This window comes from Neomonachus schauinslandi, chromosome 12, assembly GCF_002201575.2.
Source record: "Neomonachus schauinslandi chromosome 12, ASM220157v2, whole genome shotgun sequence".
Taxonomy (NCBI): Eukaryota; Metazoa; Chordata; class Mammalia; order Carnivora; family Phocidae; genus Neomonachus; species Neomonachus schauinslandi.
The window spans coordinates 73,785,194-73,801,823 of NC_058414.1; the positions used below are offsets into that span (position 1 = coordinate 73,785,194).

Consider the following 16,630-nt stretch of genomic DNA (forward strand, 5'->3'; position numbering starts at 1 on the left):
AAGAATGTCTTCCAGTAAACTTGACATCTTGGGGCCTAAGTTATTGTCTAGAATCTCCTCAAAATACCACATGGGGTATCAAGAGACCATTAAAAGGGAACAAAGCTTCTATTCTACCTACTCATTTGTCTGGCTATATATAGAAGTTTGGAATAAAAATCATCTGAACATTGTCACCTTATGAATGATATAGTTTAGTAGATTGTGAATCACCCCAGAAATTTAAAAAATAGTAAAATTACCAGAGAGTCAAATTTAATAATTCCCACTGGAAACCTCCATTATAGGGAATTTCCAATTATTTTAGTTGATATCATGATGTTTTAAACACTGTTATTTCAAATTCACTCTTCATTTTAACATGAATTGTGTATATGTCTTTCTATTTACTTCACTTGTGTATTTTATACCATTCTGTAGATGGGTTGAAAAAAGAAGTGTTAATTCCTTTTAACTCCATACCTCAAGTACTATATGAATTACAGTTGTTATTGCTAAAGCTATTATTTTAATTTTTTTTTTTTTTAAGATTTTATTTATTCATTTGAGAGCAAGAGAGTGAGCAAGAGAGAGCTCAGGTCAGGGGAGGGGCGAGGGAGAGGGAGAAGCAGACTCCCCGCTGAGTAGGGAGCCCAAACCAGGGCTGGATCCCAGGGCCCTGAGATGATGACCTGAGCTGAAGGCAGATGCTTAAACAACTGAGCCACCCAGGCGCCCCAGTTTTTTGTATTCTTAACAAATCTCTCTACTAATTTATTTTCTTTGGATTCACAAGATGCCTGCATTTTTAGTATGTAAAGCTTCTCTTTGTCCTATTGTTAGCTCCGTAAGCATTATGTATCTTTTTTTTTTTTTTTAAAGATTTTATTTATTTATTTGAGACAGAGAGAATGAGAGACAGAGAGCATGAGAGGGAGGAGGGTCAGAGGGAGAAGCAGACTCCCTGCCGAGCAGGGAGCCCGATGCGGGACTCGATCCCGGAACTCCAGGATCATGACCTGAGCCGAAGGCAGTCGCCCAACCAACTGAGCCACCCAGGCGCCCAGCATTATGTATCTTAAACAGGCAATGTATATACCTATATTTCTGCCTCTGTGAATGAATGAAAATTAAATAAATAAGAGTTAGAATGGGTGCAGAGGTGATGTTTCAAACTTAGCAATATCAAGCCATCTGGTGACTGGTAGATTACCTACACTCAAAGTCTGAATATGAGGCAATTGACAATTCATGTCTTTTTCAAGACTGTTTACCACTTAGTGAGCACAACTAAAAGATCTGAGCATGTGAATAGTATCCTGCTTCCTTAATTCTCTAACTACCTCAGCAGATAAGACATGCCTGTTGTACTCTGTGTTCCTAATAAGACAAGAGGAAGGAAGCCACCAGAATGAGCAGGGAAGACCGAGTATCTGCAGGGCTCACATTTAGATTCCAGTTATGAGGCTCCAGAAAGTTCTTGCAAGAGTGATGCAATCTGAGAAGAGTTTTCTGTCAATAGAAACTCCCTCTGTTTCTCCTTTATCCTTTTATTGCCTGTGTTTATTTTGGATTCCAGTAAAGATCAAGCGACAGATGATATGGTGACCAACAAAAGAATGAGAAAAGGGGAACCTGGCTTCTCTTCTTTGCTCCTGGTGCCTAATCCTCTTGTATTGAAAGCAGTTTTTGCTCTAAGAATTTGAGGGGAGGATTCAGTCATCCTATTTTTTTCCCCTTTCAGTAGTCTCTTAGTCATATCTTTCTTTGTTTTTCTGTTCTCATGAGGCTTTGTGGCATGTTTTCCATTCATGACATCTGTCTCAAGACTTCTTTTCATCCAAAGATTTTCTTTCTATCCTGCAGGCTTTTCTACTCTGCATTCCACTCTTGCTTTATTGCCAACATGTTGTGTGGCCTTAGGCAAGTCATCATCCCCTTGAGGGCTTCACTTCTCTCTTTGTAAAAGGTTACAGTTCGGTTAGAAATTTTCTAAGGTCTGTGTTAGCTCTGACATTCTCTTCTGAATCCTTTTCATATGAAAGATTTCACATCTTGATTGGCATGTATGTAGGCATTATTACAGACACCCACAGGAATCAGACCTATCTGCCACCATCCCTGATGGCTAAAGTCCAGGGATTAAGTCATTTACCACTGCATTTGTCAGAGCAGAACAAAGAACTGAATTAGGTGTTACTAGCCAACAGAGAAAGTGCCATTGAGATGTTCTAGAGTCTTGAATTAGTAGGAGAGGCTTATGAGAGCCATAAAGGATTGCTGGAGTGTTGGAAAATTTAGAAAATCTGTTGAGCTTTGTGCCTGTCACTTTAACTTCCTGGGTTTAGGTTTTTTCATTTGTACCAAGAATGAAAGGATTAAATCAGATGTTTTCAACCTCAACAGCACATGAGGAAATTTTACAAAAATATAGATTACTCAGGGTCCTGTAAGATCAATTAAATCAGTTCTCTTGGTCAGGGGGAGGGTGACTGGGCATGATGTCTGTATTTTTAAAAGTGTTCCAGGTGATTCTAATGTGTATCTTGACTTGTGAATCACTGGATTAGATGATCTCTAACATTCATTTTAGCTCTAATGTTTTGTATGTGTCATAGCAGGGGGTCAGCAAACATTTTCTATAAAGGGTGAGATAGTTACTATTTTCAGCTTTGTGAGCTATATGGTCTCTATGGCAACTCTTCAGTTCAGCCTTTGTAGGGCAAAGCTAATGTGAACAATTGGGTGTGGCTGGATTTGGCCACTGGGCCACAGTTTTGCGGTCTATGGAATAAAATTTACTTTGAAATTGATGGACCACCAGCAAATCATTTTGCCCTATATGTTAACTAATATATCTACAGTACATATGAAGGATGACACTTAATAACAGTACTTTGGGGAAGCCAAAATATTTCAAAATTAAGATGCTTAGAGAAAATCTTATTAAAATTGTATAAACCTTGAAAAAATATTTTGATATGATATTTTAGACCCCTCTTCTTGAGATTTTCTTTGAAATACTTTTAATGGATACCGCATGGACCCAATTTTATTCATCAAGCACTTGCTGATGGCCTTTGGTCATTGCTTTTAAAATACAATAATTGCTTTTATAAAATAATAATATCAGAGTTTGAGTAGTAGTTTCAGTAAGTGATGTGAGATTTTTCAAATTAAAGGGTAAATTTGAGAGTTTTTCCTGCCTGTTGGCACACTTAGTACCATGATTACTAACGTTCTTAATTACTGAAAATAGGTACCAACGTATTTGATACTCTGTGTTTCTTAGATTATGCCTTTTGTCATTAACTGTAATAGATTTTCTTTCTCTTATGTTAAGAACACCATTTCTATTACTTCTTGCAGTCAGAAAAAGTAACCTTGATTTGCCATGTGATTTGCCACAGGTTGGCAATAAACAATTTGTGTAGATAGCAGGCTATAATAATTTACAAAGAATTAGAGTGTATAGTACACTGTAAGTAGCTCACTTATTCTGTTAATAATTTATAGCAATACAGCCCTTGACTGACTTTTTAAATGCCTAGGAGCATAAGTGATAGACATAGAAAGATAGACTAAAGTTTCAGGAATATGTTTTTGGCAGAGAATTTGTTTTCATGATAACCATTATCTCATAAGTCTCTGTGCATGGCCTAAAGATTATGCCAATGACTGTAATGTGTCTTTGGGTTGCAGGTCCATGTTAGTGAGTCCTGAAAAACATTTCATTTGGACCTAGTAGGAAGGATCTATGTTTTCAAAACTTCCTTTTATATACTTCATGGTTTGAAAATTTCTCTTGTAAAATGTGTGAAGTTTTTCACCCTGTATCAATTTTGCAGATGATTGTCTTCATATTTATTTCTTGTAATCTCCCTATAACAACCAGTTATGAATTCTCTGTGTTGCCCACCAGATGTCGGGCGTATGAAATATATTTTCCATTATCATGGCTCTTCTGGTATTAAGCATATAGTTTAGATGGTCATGCATAATTTTGATGCCCTGTGTTCTACACAACCAAAAGGATAAAAGGAAATAGAGCAAATATTTTTGCGGAGGAGGGCAGTCTGGCTTTCTGACTAACTCTAGAAAAGGTCTATAAGCCTTTTCTTCCCTCATTGTCAACAGAGAGGGAAAAGGAAAATCAGAAATCACTTTTTTTTTTTTTTCCACTGAACATATTGCTTATAAAGTAAGGTCGAGATAAGTCTGTGGAGCTTTTTTTTTCTTAAGACCATCACATTCCCTAAAGACTTTGTTCTCCTGATGCTTAGATTAGAAACTTCAGAAGTTATTATAAAGATAATAAGATTCAGTGTTAAAGATTGACTCAGGAGAATTTTTGGAGCATAGTAAATTTAAATGACAAAACCAGAAATTAATTAATTAATTAATTATATTATTTTTTAGCAAAACCAGAAATTTATTTTTAAATTTTATTTTATTATGTTATGTTAGTCACCATACAATACGTCATTAAAAACCAGAAATTTAAAGCAGCTGATTCTCAAGTAAAAAATCCCACCTCATTTTGGCTAAACTTGAATTTCATAGAAGTCTGTACAGATTATGTCAGGTTTTCCACTTCACATGAAGAGTAGGTTGAGCATCTCACGCCTAAGACTCATTTTGCCTTCATCGTTTATTTCTCAAAGTCTAAGACAAATGCTCTCACCTAAGCTGGTGACAGCTACTTTGAGACTTTCCTGTAAGGGGGCCAGGTAGAGCTGCCCCTCATTCCTCCTCAGGAAACCCCTTCACTGTGCAGGAAGACGCAGCTCGTCCACAGTCTACAGTCACTCTGAGAATTGCCAAATCTGAATTTCCATCCAGTGGCACGGTGGTTTTTACGTATCACCTAAAAATGTAAATAGACATTCTAAATTAGAAAAAGGAGTAAGTGAAAATAAAAAGCTCAGTTGAAAACAGGTAGATGAGACTAAAAATAGTTTGGTATGTTGCCACTTCCTTCAAATCCAAATAGCAATGTCTGTTTCCAGACTGAGAAGCTGAGAGGTACAGTGGCAGACTCGATTGCCTGCTGAGGGACTCAGCGCTGTCATTCACCTTCCAGCAGATGAGGTAGAACAATGGAGTCATTCATCCTTAACAAAGATTTATTAAGGGACTACTCGGTGCTAAGCCCTAGATGGGGAGGATAGAACAAGGAATGCTTTGAATAAGGTTACTATAATAGGCAACATGGGCTTAACATGAAGCCCTGTGGAGTATCCTATCAGCTTCAGGTCCTCTCTCTTGCATGGACACCTTCGGAGGCCCTATACTTAATTATAAATGCATAATTTTGATGCTTTCACATAAGAAGAGACCCTTCAATTATTTAAGCTTTAGGTTCCACCAAACTGGGGTCCATCCCTGGTCAGCCATGAATCTTTGGCAATGAAATCAAGTATATAAGAAATGACTCTACTTTTGCTATAGTTGAATTTATTTTCTGTTTGAACACATGTGCTGCTGAGTGCAAGAAGCAATTCTAACTTCTGAATGGAGTTTACAGAATGCCAACACACTGAGGGGAGGTAGCATTTGGCCCTAGGTTGCCCCTTGTCTGTGCTGTCTCTGAGGCATTGATGTTGCTCTTTGACCTAGAGGTGTATGGTCCAGGAAGACTGCATTTTTGTTCTTCTGATCCTGATTGTGAGCTCTTCTTTGACGAGCTCTCTCTCAACTTCCTCCATGCCCAAGACATGGAAGACCCTGAGGAACCAAAGGATTGGGATTTGGCTTTCCTCTAGCACCACTCTGGAAATACAGGGGAATCTGAAGCTATCTGGGTCTAGACATACCAAGCACCCATGCCCACTCTACTGCTTCCATGCTATGCCACATACTGGAAGTTTCTCTAAGGCATGCCTCATTCCTGGGCTCCACCTTGATATTGAGGCATAGGCCTTCTATGTTCCAAAAATCCCTCAAATCTACTCAAGGATAGAACTAGAGTTTGGTTGCAAGGCAGGACTCCTTTTTAAAGGAACTGGTGTCTAAGTCCTCTTGTTACCGCCATTCATGAGTCAGATTGTGGGGTGAGGAGAGGAGCTGTTTCTCATCCATCATAAATTCATCTATGGCTACTGTTTTTGCATAAACACTGTGCTTTGAGTCTTTCAAGCTTTGGTTTTTGAAACTTAACAGCCAATATTCATGTGGCTCAAAATTTTCAAACTATCCATCTCTGGTTCCAAAAGCCAATTTTTGAAACTAGAAAGACCAAAATTGATTTTTTTTTTGCTCTGGTTCTGTTGTGGCTCCTCCTTGAAAAAGCAGTGGAAGTAGAATGTGTCAATTGGAGGGCCTGTGAGGTACAAGGAATTAGTAACTTATTATCTGGCCACATCATCTATTCAGTAATGGCATTTCAGTGGTTACAAAATTGGTCATAAAGCAGGTGTCTGCACTAGCTACCTTTTCTTCCCATCAGAAAATGTCCTAACCTGCTGAACTGAATGAGTGTCTGCTCGAATGCTGTGCATGAGTGTCCATTGTTTTTTGGGTTTTTTTTTAAAGATTTTATTTATTTGACAGAGAGAGAGACACAGTGAGAGAGGGAACACAAGCAGGGGGAGTGGGAGAGGGAGAAGCAGGCTTCCCGCTGATCAGGGAGCCTGATGCAGGGGCTCGATCCCAGGACCCCGGCATCATGACCTGAGCCGAAGGCAGACGCTTAACCAACTGAGCCACCCAGGCGCCCATGAGTGTCCATTGTTAAGATGAACTTGTTCTTGGTCAGGGATATTTGACTATGCTGTGGGTAACTATAATAGCCTGTCTTGGGTCACTTTAAGCAACTAGACTATATGAAAGATGATGAGTTGAAAATTTCATTTTCTAAATTTGATAGGTATATTCCATTTACTACATTTGACATTAGAAGTTCTAGATTCACCCTCAGTGGTAAGCCTCACTAATGGAGTATGTAATTTGCTATACTCTTCACAACTCCTTATGCAAAAAAATTGTATACATTTCAGTGCTGCCAAAATAATGGTTTTAAATGTCATTTTCTAATAGCACTACATATAATTTTGAGCAGTTTAGATGGCAATATTTAAGTGTTTTGCTTACTGTTTGGAAGTATTAAAATATAAAGGATTTTTTTTATATGGTGTCTTTCTTGATGTACTAAAGCGCTTAAAAGACTAGTTTAGAATTCTTCACAGCATCGACATGCAGAAATGTCAACAGACTTTTTATTTCATAAAATTAAGCTTCATTTCTGCATTTCTCGCAATCATTTCAAGAGTGTAATATTATTCTTATGCAGGATAAATACAATAAAATATTTTAAATGCATTTTTTTTTTTAGATTTTATTTATTTGACAGAGAGAGAGCACAAGCAGGGGGAGCAGCAGAGGGAGAGGGAGAAGCAGGCTCCCCGCTTAGCAGAGAACCTGACGTGGGGCTCGATCCCAGGATCCTGGGATCATGACCTAAACCAAAGGCAGCTGCTTAACCAACTGAGCCACCCAGGTGCCCCTTAAATGAGTTATTTCTCTGGCAGTTCCATCTCTAATTGGTCTTCCAGACCTTATATAGGCTAGCAGCTCTCTAGGAAAATTAATTACGATGAAATGGAAGAGTATACTTTAATTCAAAGTTAATAAAAAAATAACTGAATCAGGATTTAACAACCTCTGAAAGTCACCCATAATTTGGAATTGAAATTATTATGTGTGGGAGCCACTCTAGAGTTATTTATAATGGATGTGGGCTTTGGATATTTCACTTCCAATAACAATGGGTTTGGTTTAAAAGGATTCTCCTCTTGAATCTTGAAAAATTATTGAAAATGATATGAAGATATTTTCAAGATGAAAAAAATGAAGCAACAATTTCTAGATGGAAGAATTTCACAAACAGCAAGCTTGATCAGTAGCATGTGAAACAGGCAATACAATTACATTTGCTAAGATTGGAATATTTAACATTCAATTAAGGATCAGTATTTAAATTCCACTGATTTGTCTACCAATAATTCCACAGTAAAGATGAAAAAAATTTCTCATTTCATGTTCTGATAAGGAAAAATAGCAATAATAGAAGCAAATGCCTCGAATACATTTATTCCCATCTTTTTTTTTTTTTTTTGGCAAAAGAAATCATTTCCAATAATCTAACCCTTAACTATAAATAAGGTTATAAATTAACATTGTAAAGGAGAGGGTTGAATTCTTTTTCTCTCTCTCTCTTTTTTTTTAATTTTTATTTTTTAAGATTTTATTTATTTATTTAAGAGAACACAAGCCAGGGGAGAGACAGAGGGAGAGGGAGAAGCAGACTCCCTGCCAAGCAGGGAGCCTGACATGGGACTTGATCTCAGACTCCAAGATCACTACCTGAGCTGAAAGGCAGACACTTAAACACATGGGACTCAATCCCAGGACTCCAGGATCATGACCCCGGCTGAAGGCAGACACTTAATCGACTGAGCCACCCAGGCACCCCAAGAGGGTTGAATTCTTGACCAAGAGTCCCTGCTCGCTGGAAAGCCTGCTTCTCCCTCTCCCACTCCCCCTGCTTGTGTTCCTGCTCTCGCTGTGTCTCTCTCTGTCAAATAAATAAATAAAATCTTTAAAAAAAAATTACTTTTCAGACGGGGCGCCTGGGTGACTCAGTCATTAAGCATCTGCCTTTGGCTGGGGTCATGATCCCAGGGTCCTGGGATTGAGCCGTGCATGGGGCTCCCTACTCCGTGGGGGCCTGCTTCTCCCTCTCCCTCTGCTGCTCCCCCTGCTTGTGCTCCCTCTCTCGCTGTGTCTCTCTGTCAAATAAATAAATAAAATCTTAAAAAAAAAAATTACTTTTAAGACAAAAAAAAAAAGCAATAAATTTCCTTCCAGTAAGCTAAAAACTCCTGGGCATGGCTGAGCCATCAAGGATTATCTATCAAAAATAGGAATTGAGTGAATTCAAAGTCTTCAACTCTTTCTTGTTATTCATTTACTGATTCGTATATATGTAATCATTCACATATTCATTCCTTTATTCCTTTATGAATTTTTCAAATATTTATTAAGTGCCTATTATTTGCATGACTATTTTTAAAATTATATTCCAAATTCCAATAAATCATAACTATCTGGAAGAATATGGCCTTGTTAAAAAATTTAAGCAACTTTGAAAAATAGTTGAGCTCTTTTATTTCTGTATACATTAAAGATATACTTTATTAAATGTTACATGAATAGATTTATAGAGCAACCGTGTATTTAATTTCAAATACAACTTTTATATGCAGTGACATTTTACAATGTCAGCAATGGAAATTGGTCTGTAAGTAATTTAATATAAAAATGTAATTATTTAATGATTACATAATTACAGATATAGAACAATGACTTAATATAGAACAATGACGTAAATTTGTTTGAAGATTATTGTAATCTTGTTTGAAGATTATTAATTTGTTTATCATTAATTTGAAGATTACTAATTTGAAGTAATTACTAACAAGATTACTAATCTTGTTTGAAGATTATTAATTTGTTTATAATTAATTTGAAGATTACTAATTTGTTTGAAGATTATTAATACAGAAAAATGACTTAAATTTGTTTGAAGATTATTGTGAAGTCATTCAAAATTTACTAAGCCTCACTTGCCACCCAGTTGACATACAGAATTGTAGACAGTTTTTCAGGCAGTTTGAGAGAAAGGTGAGAATCTTCAGTAGTGGTTTTGAAGCATGGAACGTTTTATTATAATATACCAGTTGTACAACAGTGTGCAGTGTTGCTCATAGTTGAAGAAAAAATTTCCCCTTGACATCATCTATTCCTGTGAGTATAATTTGGCCATTTATGTGTGGCTTGCATAACTGAGAATTAAATGATCACAAAAACAAACAAGTCAATACAGAGCCCATTTATATAAATCCTAGTTAATTCTCTTTGGTTAAGCTTTTAATTATATCCAATTATTTCCTGTTCATTGAAAAACCTCCTGATAAATAACCAGGTGACGATGAGCAGCGTCACATCTTACATGTTATTTTTTTAAGGAAACATCACACTAATTAGGACATTGCCTGCAGTTATTAAACAAACAAACATAAAATATTATTTCATTTCAGATGCGATCTGTAAGCCGAGTCTTCAAGTTTATTGACATGCCAACAGAAGAAAGTAAACCACCCACCAAGTCATTCAGACCATCCAAGGATGCCCAGCTCTCAAAAGTTTTGATTACTGAGAATCATCATGTGAGAGATAATAACATCTGGCCCTCAGGGGGTCAAATGACTGTCAAAGACCTCACAGCAAAGTATATAGATGGTGGGAATGCCATATTAGAGAACATTTCCTTCTCAATAAGTCCTGGCCAGAGGGTGAGATTTAAATATTCCTTGCTTTGTTTGACCTGTGTTTAGTTAAGTAAATCTCAGGAGCCTCAAGCAATGTTTTGGTAAATTCCATTGGTAACAATATTATTGTAGACTAGGGCCAATATTGAATATACATATTTCAAGTTATTAATTATAAAGCCATTATTTTTTCATATGATATTTATTTTGCCGAGGACAGAAACGATATAGTTGGTTCATTTTGAGTGTGATTCTACTTGTAGAGTATTTAATCAATTGCTAGGTTACTAACTAAAAGAAGCTGTTAAATAAACCAAAATTATAAAATATTTTAGATTTTGCATGTTGAAACTGTCTTCCATTTCAGGTAAGAGAAATATTTTGTTTATCTAATTTCTTCATGAATTTTACCTAATTTATACTCTGTCAAACAAGTGGTACTTTTTTTCTTAGCTTAGTTCAGTTTGTTTGTTTGGAATTCTAATCAAGGTATGGATTATTTAGATTTTTTCCCCAATAATTTACCAAGCAAAAGTTGTTTACCAAGCAACAATTTTATTGTTTAATAAGCAAAAATAACCATGCATTATTTTGAAGTGGTCCTTATAGATCTCAGCCCTGGGCTGAATACATGGATGGTATTCAGATATACCAATTCTGGAATTGATTCTTGGAGAAAGGGACAGTTATTCTCCCTATATTTCATGTTCTAGAAATGTGGTGTTATATTTTATATTTCAAATATATTTCAAATTATATTTTATATTTCAAATCTCTTATTTTGGGCTGCTCCATAAATCTAGACATGATTATTATATTCCTTTGATTGCTTTATTTTTTTAAATTGAGATAACATACTATAGAGCCACTTCTTATGAAAACTGAATTTTAAAACTTTCTCTCTTTGTGGTTTAATTTCAAATAGAGATTTTTTTTTTTTACCCCTGAGCTAATGGTCAGTAAACTTTGTTAGGCCACCATCACTGTCACCAATATAGCAACAGACTATTATCACTTACTTTGGCCCATCGGTTTAGGAATATTTCATAATTTGATGCATTGGAAAAAATTCTATTAAAGAAATATAGGGTGAGCAAAAATGTTACCATGCTAAATGGCTTGAAATGGCACAGCAGAAATTTTGACTCTTCTTTTTTAAGATTTTATTTATTTTTGAGAGAAAGAGAGAGAGACAGAGAGAGAAATCACAAGTAGGCAGAGTGGCAGGAAGAGGGAGAGAGAGAAGCAGGCTCCCCACTGAGCAGGGAGCCCAATGTGGGACTCGATCCCAGGACCCTGGGATCATGATCCCAGCTGAAGGCAGACGCTTAACCGACTGAGCCACCCAGGCTCTTCTTTTTAATCTTACAGTTAGGGTAAATAAATTCACATACTACTAAAATTACCTCTTACTATGTTTTTGCTCATCAAGAATGGGATTTGTTTTTTTTTTTTTTCTTTTTTTGTGAGAAAACAGTTTTTTTAATTTTAAGTTTTTATTTTGATTCCAGTTAGTTAACATACAGTGTTATATTAGTTTTAGTTGTATAATATAGTGATTCAACAGTTCCATACAACACCCGGTGCTCATCACAAGTGTTCTCTTTAATCCCCATTACCTGTTTAACCCATCCCCCAGCCCACCTCTTCTCTGATAACCATCAGTTTGTTCTCTATAATTAAGAGTCTTCTTAATTTGTCTCTTTTTTTTCTCTTTGCTCATTTCTTTTTTCTTAAATTCCACATATGAGTGAAATCATATGGTATTTGTCTTTCTCTGACTTACTTTGCTTAGCATTATACTCTCTAGCTCCATCCATGTCATTGCAAATGGCAAGATTTCATTCTTTTTCATGGTTAAAAAATATTCCATTACACACACACACACACACATATTTATAGATAACATCTTCTTCATATATTCATCAATCATTGGACACTTGGGCTGCTACCATATCTTGGCTATTGTAGATAATGCTCCTATAAACATATGTGTGCATGTATCCCTTTGAATTAGTATTTCTGTATTCTTTGGGTAAATACCTAGTAGTGTGATTGCCAGATTATAGGATAGTTCTATTTTTAACTTTCTGAGGACCTCCATACTGTTTTCCACAGTGGCTGTACCAATTTACATTCCCACCGACAGTGCAAAACAGTGCATTGTTTGTATTTCTGTGGTGTTGGTTGTTATTTCTCCTCTCTCATTTGTGATTTTAGAGAGCAAACAGTTTTAAATCAGCATAAATGGAAAGACTAGGATTTAGATTAAATTTATCCCTTATTATCAGAATGAGGTTGTTTACATTGTTAAAGTTATGCTTTGGAACTATGTAAAATTAATTATTTGCTTTTGGTCCTTTTGTTATGTGAGAAAACACATAATTAAGTATTCTCTTTTGCTTTGCACATAAGTGAATGCCACAGGCAGTTGAGAATGTCCTTGAGACCACCATGATAGATTCCAAAAGTGATGTCAGGTTACAAACAATAGCAGCAAATAGGTTGATATAAACCAGAGTGAAAAGCCCTGGTAAATTATTTCCTTTCCCTTCTCCTGACATCCTCCCAACCCTTTGCTTTACTGATGCTCAATTGCCCACTAAATTAAATTCAACCAAGTCCTAGTAGAGTGACAGATTTGCAGAGTCCTCATTTCTGTAGGTAGTTTCCTTGATGTGGGAGTAAATAATAAGAGCTGCTGTGAAATGAGGAAGAAGCAGTATGCTTAGGCATTTCATGTTCTCTGAACCTTTATATAGAAAATAGGCCATATGTGTTCAGTAACTATTCTTTGCAAGGAATGGTAGGTGCTTTGGGGGAACTGAAAATTACTTACATAAGGCTGTGGATCTTGCCATCCAAAGAGGGAAACTAATGTTTATCAAGTCCTTATCATGTCCTAAGCACTGTTTAAAGACATTTATTTGCTATCACATTTAATCTTATTATAATTTCAAAGGTAGATATTATTACCTCTTTTGTGTAGGGGAAGAAACTGAAGTTCACTTAAGTGAGTGAGTTAGCAGGGATCTTAAACCCAGATCTGTCTGACTTTAAAGTTCTTTTTCACCTGCTTCCCTTAAAAGTAGAAAAAGAAGGAGCCAAAGGATAGAGGGAGAAAGAGAGAGAAAAGAAGAGATATTTGTCCAAGAAGATGGCCATCTAAAGGGGGAAATGCAAGATCCAGTAAGAACTGAGGTGGATCACTGTGAAGTTAACAAAGCTTAAATTTCAGAGACGTTTACTTGCCTGAGCCCCTTCCAAGGCCCTGTACTTAATATTTTATTTCTAATTTTGAAATCTTTATTCCTGGAAAGAACTCCTCCATACTGTATAAGCTTTAGATTCCAAAAAACCTTGTTATACCCTTGAGTAAAAGATAAAATGCTAAGGTAAGGAGGAAGCAGTTAGTATCAGTTGGCTGGGAGTTAGGCTATTCAGGGAAAGTTTTCCACAGGAAGTGGCATTTAGTGGGAGACGGAGACTTGAACTGTGTATTTGAACAAGCAAAGGTGAGTGAAAAAGGGTGCTATAGGCAGAGGGAACAATACAAGGCATGGGGCATGTACAGAAAACAATGACTGGTTTGGTCAGATTGGTGGATCCAGAAAGGATAAAATAGAAGACAAGATTGGAGCAAGATGATCGAAATTATGAATCTTGGGAGCTGAAGTAATAAAGGAAGTTGAAAACTCAGAGAATCCTACCCAGTTTTGCTACTAAGTGGTCTTTGGTCATCTTCAAGAGAGCAGTGGTTCTCTAAAGTTGGTTCCCTGGATCAGGATCATCTACATCACTTGAGAACTTGTGAGAAATGCATATTCTTGAGCCCCACTCAACCCTACTGAATAAAAACTCTGGGTGTGGAGGCAGTGGTCTGTATCACTGATACATGCCCTTTCAAGTTTAAGAGCCCAATTTAAGACAGTCATTAGGTGTAGAGAAATGAGGGTAGAAGTCCAACTGCAAAGGGTTAGGGAATGGGTGAGTACTGAAATGAGGAGTTATGTAGAACAACAATATTGGTGGTGGGAAAGAGATAGCAAGAACACCTGCCTAAGAGGATGGCTACATGGAGGGATTTTGCCTTTGTCCTGTAGAGATTTTGTGTGGTTTTTTTTGTTTTATTTTGTTTGTTTTTTGAGACAGAAGGAAAGCAGATAACTGGAGTTAAAGAGAAAGATGAGTAAAGAGCTGGAGAACTGAAGGTGTTCATATTATACAGCCTTGATCTTTTAAGTCAATTATAAGTCAAAGTCATGGGGATTGAGTAGTGTCAGTCCTGTAACTTTGTTCTTCTCCTTCAGTATTATGTTGGTTATTCAGGGTCTTTGCATCTCCATATAAACTTTAGAATCAGTTTGTCAGACCCACAGAATAACTTGCTGAGATTTTGACTGGGATCGCATTGAATCTATAGATCAAGTTGGGAGGAACTGGTATCTTGACAATACTGAAACTTCGTTTTCATGAACATGGACCGTCTCTCCATTTACTTAATTTTTCTTTGATTTCATTGATCAGAGTATTGTGGTTTTCCTCATCTAGATCTTGTATGTATTTCTTTATGTTTATATCCAAGTATTTTGTTTTGGGAAAGCTAATATAAATGGTAATATGTTTTTAATTTCAAATTCCACTTATTCATTGCTGGTATTTAGGAAAGCAATTGACTTTTGTATATTAACCGTGTATCCTACAACTTCGCTATAATCACTTATTAGTTCCAGGAGTTTCATTGCTGATTCTTCTAGATTTTCTACATATATAATAATGTCATCTGTGAACAAAGACAGTTTTATTTCTTTTTTCCCAATCTGTATGCTTTTTATTTCCTTTTCTGGTCTTAATGTGTTAGCTAGAATTTCCAGTATAATGTGGAAAAGGAGTTACAAGAAAGGATATCCTTGCCTTGTTCCTGACCTTAGCAGGAAGTCTTTGAGTTTCTCACCCTTACGTATGATGTTAACTATAGGGTTATTATAGATATCTTTATCAAGTTAAGGAAGTTCCCCTCTATTCCTAGTTTGCCGAGAGTTTTTATCAGGAATTAGCATTGAAACTTGTCAAAAGAATTCTGCATCTATTGTTACAATCGTGATTTTTTTTCCTAGTTTAGCCCACTGATAGATTATATTAATTCAATTTTTAATTTTGAACCAACCTTGTGTATCTGGAATTAATCCCACTTGGTCTTGGTATATATAATCTCTTTATACATTGTTGGATTTGATTTGCTAGTAACTTGCTGAAGATTTTTGGTTCTATGTTCATGAGAAATGTTGGTCTCTAATATCTTTGCCTGGTCTAGGTATTCTGTTAATGTTGGCCTCATAGAATATTTAGGAAGCATTCCCTCTGCTTCTATCTCCTGGAAGAAGTAGAGGATTGGTAGAATTTCTACTTTAAATATTTGGTAGAATTCACCAGCGAATCTATCTGGACCTGGACATTTCTGAATTGGAAGGTTGTTAATTATTGATACAATTTCTTTAAAAGATATATGCCTATTTAGATTGTCCATTTCTTCTTGTATGAGCTTTGTAAGACTTACCTTTTGAGGAATTGGTCCATTTCATCTAGATTGTTAAATTGGTGGGCATATAGTTATTTATCGTATTCTTTTATTCTCTTACCATGGGATATGTAGTGATGTCTACTCTTGCAATTCTAATATTAGTAATTTATGTCACCTCTCTTATTTTCTTAGTTAGCCTGGCTAGAAGCTTATTAATTTTATTGATCTTTTCTAAGAACCAGCTTTCATTGATTTTTCTCTACTGATTTCCTATTTTCAATTAGGTGGTTCTCCTCTAATTTTTATTATTTCTCTTCTGTTTCCTTTCAATTTAATTTACTCTTCTTTTTCTAGTTTCCTATGGTAGAAACTTAGACTATTGATTTTAGATATGTCTTTTCTAATATATGCATCTAATGCTATAAATTTCCCTCTGTACTGCTTTCACTGCATGCCACAGGATGGTTAATGTGAGCTGGAGTTCGGTATTTTCATTCCCTAGATCAATTGAGTTCTAATAAAAAACCCAGTAGGTTACAGTCTCATAAAATAATTTCTCTTAAGGGAGGCCTTGTGAAGAACAAAATTCTTTAGTGCTCTGGAGTATTGCAAAATTTAAATTTAAAAATGAACAGGTGTTAGAAGACTTTTGATTTTTCAGTTTGGTCAGCTTTTTACTTGTTAGGACAGAGTGATAACATTCAAGTTCCTTATATTTTGGAATATAAGAAGAACAGAAACAGAAGTCCTGTTTTTCATCTTTTCATCCCTTTACCTAGCACATTGCCTAGCTTACTAT

General features: G+C 36.0%; 1 protein-coding gene across 1 annotated transcript in view; it reads left to right on the top strand.

Moving 5' to 3' along the window:
- Nucleotides 1-16,630, top strand: part of CFTR (CF transmembrane conductance regulator) — a 167,279-nt gene that overhangs the window by 122,983 nt on the left and 27,666 nt on the right. Inside the window, exon 23 of the mRNA XM_021699342.1 lies at nt 10,080-10,334. Coding sequence (XP_021555017.1) covers nt 10,080-10,334 — 255 coding nt within the window. The remainder of the gene's footprint in view (nt 1-10,079; nt 10,335-16,630) is intronic.